The sequence below is a fragment of the Vombatus ursinus genome, unplaced genomic scaffold (assembly GCF_900497805.2).
Source record: "Vombatus ursinus unplaced genomic scaffold, bare-nosed wombat genome assembly UNPS02014801.1, whole genome shotgun sequence".
Lineage (NCBI taxonomy): Eukaryota > Metazoa > Chordata > Mammalia > Diprotodontia > Vombatidae > Vombatus > Vombatus ursinus.
Window position 1 is genome coordinate 47280 of NW_020954579.1, and position 11414 is coordinate 58693.

The 11414-nt window shown below is 39.7% G+C and overlaps 1 protein-coding gene across 1 annotated transcript; it reads right to left on the minus strand.

Moving 5' to 3' along the window:
- Window positions 1-3019: 3019 nt before the first annotated feature.
- On the minus strand, window positions 3020-3972 carry LOC114051152 (keratin-associated protein 9-1-like). The gene has a single exon (XM_027873360.1). It carries the CDS (start codon window positions 3931-3933, stop codon window positions 3490-3492), a length of 444 nt encoding a protein of 147 aa, XP_027729161.1. The 5' UTR covers window positions 3934-3972; the 3' UTR covers window positions 3020-3489.
- Window positions 3973-11414: the final 7442 nt, after the last annotated feature.

The following is an 11414-nucleotide window of genomic DNA, read 5'->3' on the forward strand; positions in this document are numbered from 1 at the left end:
GATAATTCCATTTTCTCTCTTTCTACTCTTTTTTTAACCCCTTACAATATGGTTTCTGATTTTATCATTCCACTGAAACTGATCTCTTCAAAGTTACCAATGTTCTCTTAGTTGCCAAATCCAATGACCTTTCCTCAGTCTGCATTACCTTTAACTGCTCTGTAGCCTTTGACACTATTGACCACCCTCTCTTCTTTGATACTCTTGTCTCTCAAGGTTTCCAGGAGTCTGATTGCTCTTTCTCTGTCTCTTCATCATTCAAATCATTTCCCTCTAGCTATAGGTGTCTTTCGTGGTTCTGTCCTGGACCCCCTTCTCCCTCTGTACTACTTTCTTGGTGATCTCATCAGCTCCCATGGACTTAATTACCATCTGTACGCTCATGAATATCAAATATACCTATCTTGCCCCAAATTCTCTGCTGACCTCAAATCTCACATCTCTTATTACCTTTTAGAATCTCAAATTGGATTTCTTAAATTCAACATTCCAAAAGAGAACTCATTCCTCCTTCCCCTAAATTTTCTTACTGCTATCTTTCCTATTACTACAGAGGGCAATAAATTTTTCCCAATCCCTCAGGTTCACAACCAAGGTGTCATCCTTGAATTCTTCAGTCTTTACTATCTCTCATATCCAATATGTTTCCAAGACCTGGCCATTTCACCTGTACAACATCTTTCATATACTTCTCCTTCAATGTCTTGACACTGGCACTCCTCTGGTAAAAGCCCTTATCATCTCATTCCTGGACAACTGAAAAAGCCTACTGGTGGGTGTACTAGCCTCAAGTCTCTCCCCACTCCAATCCATCCTCTAGTGAGCCACCAAAGTGGTTTTCTTAAAATGCAGGTGCAACCATGCCACCACCCCTCCCCCCAATAAATTACAGTGATTCCCGATTGCCTCCAAATCAAATACAAATTGCTTTGTTTGGCTTCTAAAGACCTTCATAACCTAGTCCCTTTCTACCTTTCCAGTCTTTTTTAGGCATTACTTGTGGCCATGTGACAAATAAGACACATTAGCTCTCAGATCTGGACATTTTCTCTGGCTCTTCCACATATCTGGAATGTTATCTTTCCTCAACTCTGCCTATTAACTTCCCTGGCTTTCTTTAAGTTCCAACTAAAATTCCATGTTTTACAGGAAGCTTTTCCCAATATCTCTTAATTATAGTGCCTTCCCTCTCTTAATTATTTCCTATTTGTCCTGTACATAGCTTGCTTTGTGCATAGTTGTTTGCACATTGTTTCCCCCATTAGATTGTAAGGGCAGAGACTCTCTTTTGCCTCTTTTTTTGTATCCTTAGAGCTTAGTACCATATCTGGTAAATAGTAAGCAGTTAATAAATGTTGATTTTTAGATCCAGTAATTGAGATCTAAGCCTAAAATGGTGCTAGGAATAGGAGAGATCACTAGGACAATCAACCTTAGAAAATCAGAATAAGTCTCATTATTGGCTCAGAGCTATATATATGAGAGAAGTGCTTTTCTTGTGTATTCCATAATCTGCTCATATACCCTAAAAGTTTGCTGGCCAATTTCTCTGTTTAGCTTTATACATGAAGGAGAGTGAAATTTGTTCCATGAAAGAATTTTTAAATAGTCCATAAATCACTACCAGGTATTCTTGGGTTTATGTACATATTTAGTAAATAACTTTAGTCAGATGCAAAACCAAAGCTCTCTGAGAAACTATGAACGCAATTTTTCTAAAGGTTAGATTGGAGTATGTTAACCCCACTAATGAATGAGTTCAGGTATCTTCCTATTACCTCTAGAATCACACATGAGTTTCTCTGTTGGCCATTAAAGCTTTTTTATAGCACAACCCCTTCAAACTTTTCCAATTTGTTTATACTTTACTCATCTCTACACACTATGTAACCTAGCTACATTGGCCTACTTATAGTTCCTCAAATATGACAGCCCATCTCCCATCTCCAACCTACATCTGACTGTTCCTCATACCTGAAATTCGTTCCCTCTTTGCCTCTTAGCTCCCTTAGTTTCCATCAAGATTCAGCTCAATTCTCTTCCACATGAGGCCTTACTCAGCGCTTTTTTTTCTCCCATTTCCTCTGAGTGTGCCTTATATATGCCTAATTATTTCCATGTTGTCTACCCCATTAGAAAGTAATCCCCTTAAACACAGTGGCAGGTTTTTTTTCTATTTTTATTTGTATTCCTAAGGCTTAACACAGTACTTAGCACATGTAAGCTTTGTTAACTGAATGACTGGCTGAAATTGTGCGTGCTGTATTATTGGGCAGGCTAGATTTTCTCAGAGGTGAGGTGCCAGAAAAGAAACATGTTCCTTCAATCAATATGAAGAAGAATGACTAAGTGGATGTTTATTCCTTGGTATCAACTTACTTGGAATGTGTGTGTGTGTGTGTGTGTGTGTGTGTGTGTGTGTATGTGTGTAATTCATTACCTTGTATTGCTCTCAGGACAGAAGAGACTATCCTATGAGGTCATAGCTATTTTCACTGACCATTATCAAATTTGAAACAGTGTCTTGGAATAAAAATTGAATATGGTTCTGCTCACATTTTTCTATCTATACTCATCAATATGGCTTCCTTAGGTCATTGGATTATTTTTTTTCTGGACAGAATGGATGTAAAGTAAAAAATATTGTTTAATTTATCAAGAAACTTCAAGTATTTGTTAATTTAATGATTTTTAGCCAGACCTGTGATTTTCCACTGATGATATAGATTAGAAATTCATCTATAACTTAAATGTATATGGTCCTATAGTTGCTAGGAACACTGGGTGGTTAAGTGTCTTACCTAGGTTCATGCAGTTAGTACATGCCAGACTTCAAAGCAGTTATTCTTATCTCTTCTAATACCATGATGTCTCTCTTGTTAATGTCTTACTCAACTGGTATTGGGTTATAATTAATAAGTTTTCTCTTTCATCTTAGGAAAAACATATTTGCCAAAGAAATGAGAGAGAATATATAAGAAAGAAAGACTAGCAAAAATTTCTTTTTCTATGCCAGGATGTTAGTTTTTTATTAGGAAAGAGAAGGACAATAAGACAAGGGAGTCACTGTAAGAGGAAATCAAGGAAAGAAAATTACATCATTGGAATCCTACATCCCAGGCCTTAGGGTGAGATAATTGTTTTTTAGTAAACAGAACAGGAAACCTGCTTTTCATTAAGAGGGTTATAGTTTTTGATGAATTCCAAGAGTAAAATCATGAAATTTCATGTATTTTGTGAGTTTCTAGGCAGACGAATTTGGAATAAATTCCATATTGGTTCCTATGAGGAGAAAAGAGACCAAAAGAGGAGATAGTTGTGATGGAGGCCAGAAGCTGGAAAAGCAACTGGGTTTGAGGTTTCCAAATTGGGGTGACAGGACTCAGCTCATCAATGAGGTTTGTTGATACTGATAAATACAAGGAAAGGAATTCTTGCTTCTCTTGGAGAAAGTGGTAATGGTGAGCAGATGTGGACAGATTTCAACACTCAGCAGCAGGAGGAGCCACAGCAGGCTGGACGGCAGCAAGTAGTTCTGCAGCAGGTGGTCTGGCAGCACGTGGGGCGGCAGCAGGGCTGGCAGCAGCTGGACCCACAGTAGCTGGGGAGGCAGCAGGGCTGGCAGCAGCTAGAAATACAACAGCTGGGGCGGCAGCAGGGCTGGCAGCAGCTGGGGCGGCAGCAGGTGGTTCTGCAGCAGGTGATCTGGCAGCAAGTGGGGTGGCAACAGGGCTGGCAGCAGCTGGACCCACAGCAGCTGGGGTGACAGCAGGTGGACACAATGCAGGTGGGCCTGTAAGAGTTGGTCCTGCAGCAGGTGCTCTGGTAGCAGGGAGGCCGGAAGCAGCAGCCAATCCGGCAGCAGCAGGGGGCACAGCAGCCAGAGCCACAGCTCTGGCCAGAGCAGGTGGAGCCACAACAGGAGCTGACCATGGTGTTGGTGGATTGAGCTTCTGGGTTTCTTTCAAGGTGGATGAGTGACTTGAATTTGAAAGTCTCCTGCCCTCAAGGGCATCTTATATACCATCTTGAGTGATGGTTACCACCAGTAAGAGCTTATTTCCTTGTTATTGTTTAGCAAGATGGAAAAAAATAAAGTTCTAAATGAAGCAGTGGTATTTTTCTGGTTTTGTTCCAAAGCAGATGGCAAAAGTATTTCCTTACTTCATACATTAGCAATTATCCAATCTGCTCATCTGAGTTTATTCATTTTGCTTCTTCCTCAATTTTGAAGACAACTGTCACGAGTCATGTGATAGTAAGACAAGAGGCCTTCCATGTGTCACTTTCTCCTGTCTAGGTGTTACATCTGCACTTTACTTTGAAAATGGTCATCCTAGGGAAAAGATCACTTTTGGTGCCCCATGAAACAAAAGATTATTTCAGAAAAGTAGAATGAAGTTTCAGGAAGGGAAGAAAAATAATCACTTACGAGTAATGAGGAAGACTGTGGTACTAAGTGTGAGCTGATGGATAGACGAAATGAGGAAATGAAGATTACTTAGAGTAGCCCAAACTGTGTGTCACATCATACTTCCATAACACACTATCTTGAAAACTTTGGGAAAGTCTTCATATTTTAAGGACTTAAAATCTGCAGGGTTTTTTTCCTTTCTAGAACTGCTTGCATTGCAGTGACCCTTATGATATCAGCATCCATCTGAGAGCTCTAAGGTCAACTAAGGTCAACTGGCTTCCTGGAGCATTATATTTATATGCAGTGACATTTCAGAGGACCTGGAATCAATTCATAATACTTTCACTTGCTACCTGTGTAATTTTAGTTAAGTCACTTCACAGGAGAGGCAAGTCAGTATGGTTGTCCTTCATTCTCAAAGAGGACCAAAATGACATCATTATATTAGAGTCAAGTTACAATGTGTCTGACTGTGGGTCATCAGACCAATACAAGCTTGGAATGCTCTACTACAGTTCAGGCACAAATAATACATGTGAATATTTGGGGTGGATTCTCTAAATTCGCGCATTTTGTGTTTCTTTTGAGCTACTTCAATTCTGCTTTGCTCATAGAGCACAATGCCTTCTCTGATAAGGGCACCCCAGGCTAAACAGTCTTATATGAGGGTCTCCCATGTCACAAAATCAATTCCAAAGTTCTTAAGAAAGACCTTGAGAGTGTCCTTGTATTGCTTCTTCTGACCACCATGTGAGTATTTGCCCTGTGAGAGTTCTCCATAAAATAATCTTTTTGGCAAGCATACATTTGGCATTTGAACAATGTGGCCAGATGATCGTAGTTGTGCTCTCTGTAGTAAAGTTTGAATGCTTGGCTTTAGTTTGAGAAAGGACCTCAGTGTCTGGTATTTTATGTTGCCAGGTGATCTTCAGGACCTTCCTAAGACAATTCAAATGGAAGTGATTCAGCTTCCTTGCATGGTGCTGGTATACTGTCCAGGTTTCACAGGCATACAACAACTGAACTAGTACAATGTCTCTATAGATTTTCAATTCAGTAGTCAGTCTAATACCTCTTCTCTCCCACATTTTCCTTCTGAGTCTCCTTAATAGGCTGATCTTTCACCTGGAAGATGGGCATGTACTTGAGAATCAATGTGGCTTCAGAAAGGGCCAAGGAACAATTGATATGATGTTTGCTGCCCAGCAACTCTAGGAGAAATGTCAAGACCAGCATAGAGGTCTATACACAACATTTGTAGATCTGACCAAGACTTTGACACAGTCAGTCATGAGGGCTTATAGAAAATCATGTCAAAATTAGGTTGCCCAGAGAAGTTTATCAGTATTGTATGCCAATTTCACAACGCCACGTTTGTCCAGGTTCTGGATAGTGGATGATGCTCTAGTGCTTATCCAGTCACCAATGGAGTGAAAGAAGGTTATGTGCTCACTCTCATTCTTTTTAGCATGATGTTTTCAGCCATGTTGGCAAATACCTTCAGTGAGGATGAACGTGGTATCAAGGTCAGCTACCACACTGATGGTAAATTCTTCAACTTGAAAAGTCTACAAGCCAAGACCAAAGTGGAGGACATGTTGGTGCATGAGTTTCATTGTGCACTCAGTGAAACCTCTGAAGATGAGATACAACAATGTATGGATTGTTTCTCTGCTGCTTGTGCTAGTTTTGGTCTAACAATTAACACCAAGAAAACACAGGTACTCCATCAGCTAGCATCACATCATCCATATGTGAAACCATTAGTTACAGCAAATGGAGAAGTTTTGAATGCTGTGGATAAGTTCTCTGCCTTTGGCAGTGTGCTTTCTAGGGATGTACACATTGATAATGAGATTGATACACACATTTCTAGAGCTGGCAAGTTGGTATACTGGGTCATGAAGACCTAGGTTGAAACCCAGCATATACTCATCTACATTGTATGACTCAGAGCAAGTTTCTTTGCCTCTCTTTGCCTCCATTTCCTCATTTTTATAGTGAAAGGTGGCTGAATTTGACAGTATAAGGTCCCTTTCACCTCTTAACCCATGATCCTAAGGCCTTTCTATGTCTCAGGTCTTCACTGTAAAATGGAGTTGGACTAAATGACCTCCCATGTCCCTCCAACTCTAAAAACATGTTCTTAGTAGAAAATATTATACTTTGGGGTTCATATTTGAAAGATTGTTGATCTTCTTCAAGGCTTTGAGTCAAATAGTGGGCTTTTGTGAATTATAGACTCAATATGAGTGAGCAGTGTGATATGGCAGCTAAAAGACGAAAAAAGTCAGATTGCTTCAACTTGTCCTCACATGGCATGGACTCATGCTCCTTCCCCATCCTAGTCTTTCTCCTCTATGTACTCTCCACCTTATCTATAGAAACAGAAGGGCATGGACCAAGTCAGTTTCCATTGTGTGCTTCTATAACATATGTGTAGTAGTCTAATAAACATGTACTTTAGTCTAATATTGGCTACCTAAATGTTCACATTACTTCACTTTTTTCATTTATTGCCTACCCCATTGTTTTACTGTCCATTTGCCTCAGTCTGGAAAACTGGAAAACCCAAGCTTCTTTCAGAGTCAGTTAGACACATTGGGATGCAATACTCTGAGAAAGATTGTACTTAATTCTTGTACCTGTCAGAGAACCAGGTTTAACAACTATCCACATACATGAAAAGAGTCTATGGTTTCTGCCATGAAGGCCCCAGGTTCTCTCCTTTTGGTATCATGCAGTGACATCCATGTCTTCTCCTAATGTCACATATCCTCAAAGAGAGAAAATTGATTCTTCCTAAAAGTCACCACAATGTAGCTTCTCTTAAGGATCCGTTACCCCTTAGCAATTCCACCTCTTATAATTCACTTAATATCATGGACAACAGATAGAATTCTAATTCATCTCATTAGACCTGTCTTGATTATTGACCTAAGGAACTGATTTTGGTCTCTATCTATTTCCTGATTTGATTATCAGCCAGTCAATTAACATTTATTAAGCAACTAATATGTTCTGGGCTCTGCGCTAAGTGCTGGAAATACAAAAAAAGAGGCAAAAGATTGTCACTGCCATGAAAGAGGTCACAATCCAATGGAGGAGACAAAAAGCAATCAAAGAAGCTATATGCAGGATAAATAGGAAACAATTAAAAGAGAGAAGAAACTAGAATTAAGAGAGTATGGGATAGGTATCTTATAGAAGAGAGAATTTTATTTGGGACTTGAATAAATCCAGAGAATCCAGGAGGCAGAGATGAGGAAGGAGAGCATTCCAGAAGTGAGGGTGAGTGGGAGAAAATGCCCAAAGCCAAGAAATGGAGTGATAGTGAATCTCTGTCAAGAGTGCTATTGGGGATAAAGCACATTTCAATTGAGTTTCAAAGGAAAGGGATACATTTAAATAATGGGAAACTGGGTAAAATACCTAAAAATGATACTTCTGCATATGCAGCTTCAGCCAAAAATGGGTTTCCTTTATTTCTACTCCTGGTTCTTTTAGGGCTCTTTTGTATCCCAAAGTCCTTCTTATATAACATTGTCACTAGCAGTATGACTTTGGGCAAATCATATGCCCTCTCTGGGCCTTACCTATACAATGAATAGTTTGGATTGGATGACCTTTGATGATCTTTCCAGTTCTAAGTGAAACTGATGGTATATGGTGGTCCCCTGCTGACCAAATACTAAATTTCTTACACTGAAATGTTTAATTATAAAACTCAAATGAAATAGAAAATAAATCACATTCCAATAACTCACCTCCATCATTATTCAGCTTCCTGGAGGAGAAGCAGAAAGGAGAACAGGAAAAACTTTGTTTTAGGCTTTACATTGCTGGAAAACAGCCCCAATGACATTTCATTTAAAGGTAATGAGGCTTATTTGGGAGAATCCTGTGACTTTAGTAGATCAGGGTCTTTGTAAGATTTGAGCTTAGATCCTAGCGCTGCTGCTGGAGGAAAGGTAAAGGAACTCTCAAAAAAAATACATACTTAGCTTTAGCTCATCTAACTATGGTCCTCCACTCCCATTGTACTTAAGCCTAGAAGAGAGTAGTAAGAGTTAGAATCTAGGATAGGTTCTCTTATTGGTATTCTGTCTGGGTCACCTTTTGCAGTTCAGTTTACTGGCAACCTCCCAGCCCTGGAGTTTACTATTTTACCACCACCACAGCAGAGACAACCTACAACTGTAGGAGGTTTGTGGGGAATGGTGGTTTCTTCTTGATCACAAGTTGCTGTGTGTGCATGCCACATGGGATGATCAGCCTGTGTGTGTATCATGTGATTCCAAGTTCACAGCAAGTAGCTTCCAGAAATTAGGGTCAGATGAATTTGGTCAATTCTCCACCCCTACACCCATGGGGAATGAGTAAGGAGGAGGAGGAAGAGTTGTTGGAGTGGGGAAAAGTTCCTTCTTGTTCATCTAAAGTAAAGAGATGGGAAAACAAATGCTTCACAACTTCTGGAGGTAGTCAAAGAGTTTCCTGTACTTTATAGGTAGGTTTTATAAATCTTGATAGTAGATCAAATCCATTCCCTGTCTCCCAAAGTCCATTTAAGATTTTGGGCATAAGGTCAGGCCAATATTTCCACACATTCTTAAGTCCTTTATTTTTTAAGTTAAGTTTAATTGGTTCAATTAATAAAAAATTATTTTCTCCTTCCCATCTCCCTATCCCATCATAGGAAAAAAAAAGCCTCCTGGCTTAGATTCTTAAAATACAGCCAATGTTCCCCAATTGATAAATGGTCAAAGGATATGAACAGAGAGTTCTCAGATGAACAAATTAAAGCCATCTATAGTCATATGACAAAATGCTGTAAATCACTATTGATTAGAGAAATGCAAATCAAAACAACTCTGAGGTACCACATCACACCTATCAGAATGGCCAACATGACCAAACAGAAAAAGGATAAATGTTGGAGAAGATGTGGGAAAATTGGAACACTAATGCATTGTTGGTGGAGTTGTAAAATGATCCAACCATTTTGGACAGCAATTTGGAACTATGCCCAAAGGGTTATAAAAATGTGCATACCTTTTGACCCAGCAATAGCACTTCTAGGGCTATATCCCAAAGAGATCACACAAACGGGAAAAGGACCTACATGTGCAAAAATATTCGTAGCAGCCCTTTTTGTGGTGGCAAAGAATTGGAAATTGAGAGGATGCCCATCAATTGGGGAATGGCTGAGCAAGTTGTGGTATATGAATGTGATGGAATACTATTGTGCTGTAAGAAATGATGAACAGGCTGACTTCAGAAAAACCTGGAAAGACTTGTATGGTCTGATGCTGAGTGAAGTAAGCAGAACCAAGAGAATGTTGTACACAACAGCAGCCATGTTGTGTGATGACTAATATTGATAAACTTAACCCTTCCTGGCAATACAAGGATCTAAGACATCTCCAGAGGCCTTGTGATGGAAAATGCTATCCACACCCAAAGAAAGAACTATGGAAGCTGAATTGTTATTTTTTTTCTCTTCTGTTGAGTTTTGTTTCCTCTTTCTGATGGTTCCTCCTACTGGTTTTAATTTCTACTTACAATATCACTAATGTGAAAATATGTTTAATATGAATGTAAATGTACAACCTATATCAGATTACGTGCCGTCTTGGGGAGGGTGGTAGGGAGGAAGGAGGAGAAAAATTTTTAACTCAAAAACATATGGAAGTGATTATTGATAAATCAAAATAAATTAATAAAAAAATATAGCCAATGCTCAGATTCTTATAATCTAGCCACTGCTTACCCATGTTCAAACTCCTTAAGAGTCTGCCCAATATGATGGATGTTCTAATAAACTTGGTCTTTGGCTGAAAGAAGGCTTGGGTCAAATTCTTTCGGGCAGGACCTGTGCGTTGTGATATTGGGGTCCCAGGAGCCCTAAACCCCTAAACTGCATCATTTTGGTGGCCTGTACAGGAAAACTGCCTAACCTCAAGTTCTTCTCCAGCCAAGACTGGCCTCCCTCTATCCTTTCTTGCTCTGCAGTTAAGGTTGGTCTCCAAGCATCAAGGCTTGGAGGTGCTTTTCAGACAGACCATTACAAGGCTGTCTTGCACTCAGCTTGACACTCTCAGGCTCTTGGTCCACTGGGTCAGTTCAAGGCCATGGACCTGGGTACACTTTCCCCAGCATAGAGGACAAGAATGGATGCCATATCTGGAAGTATATGAATTCCCTTGGTGTTAGGGAATTGGGGAAAACTGCAGCTGCTTTTTGGTTCCCTGAGGCTGACTTACTCCCTTACCTCTGTACATCTGAATCCTCCTTCATGGAGGTTACAGGGAAAGTTAGAACAGCTAAAAATATCTTGGCAGGTTCTGGAGGTTTTGTGATTGATCATTAGGGAGTTTTGAACCACCTTTGATTTTGCCCTCCCCCACCTGGGAAAGGAAGGAGGGGGGAGGGGCAGCAGCTACAGCATGGGCCCCACTGGTAATGGCCTTGGGGTATGGGGCAACCTTTGCCTGGAAGCATCACCCATGTTCAGCACATACTGCTCAAGGTAAAGAAACTGGCCTCTGAACTTGGGTAAGCATGCTCTTTTAAATTTGTAGTTTTAACTATTAATGATGAGATGTTGATTCTCTGTGTAAAGTAATTTGGAAGTGCATTTAACAAAATTGGAGTCACCTGATTGGTTTCAAGTTTCAAATTGGTGAACTTTCTGTATCAGCTATGTCAATCAACTTTTCATTATTTGATTACCGCTAAAACAATTTACTTTTGTTGGTTATTGTTTTAATGTGTAAACTTGCCAAAAACTTGTTTGGGTTTTGTATAGAAATCTCTAATGTTTGGCTTTTTACACCAGGACAAATTGAAGTTTGTGATATAAATCCTGGAAAAGTTTTTCCTAAGCTGTGATTAGTAAAACTTGCTGTTTGAGGTAAAAGCTCATAGGATTTTATTTTGAGTTGTCTGTTGGGTCATAATCCATCAATAATCAATAATCCACCTTCTGAGAGAAATG

What these genes read in the sequence shown, in the direction of transcription:
- LOC114051152 (XM_027873360.1), bottom strand. Translation starts at nt 3,933, where the DNA reads ATGGTCAGCTCCTGTTGTGGCTCCACCTGCTCTGGCCAGAGCTGTGGC.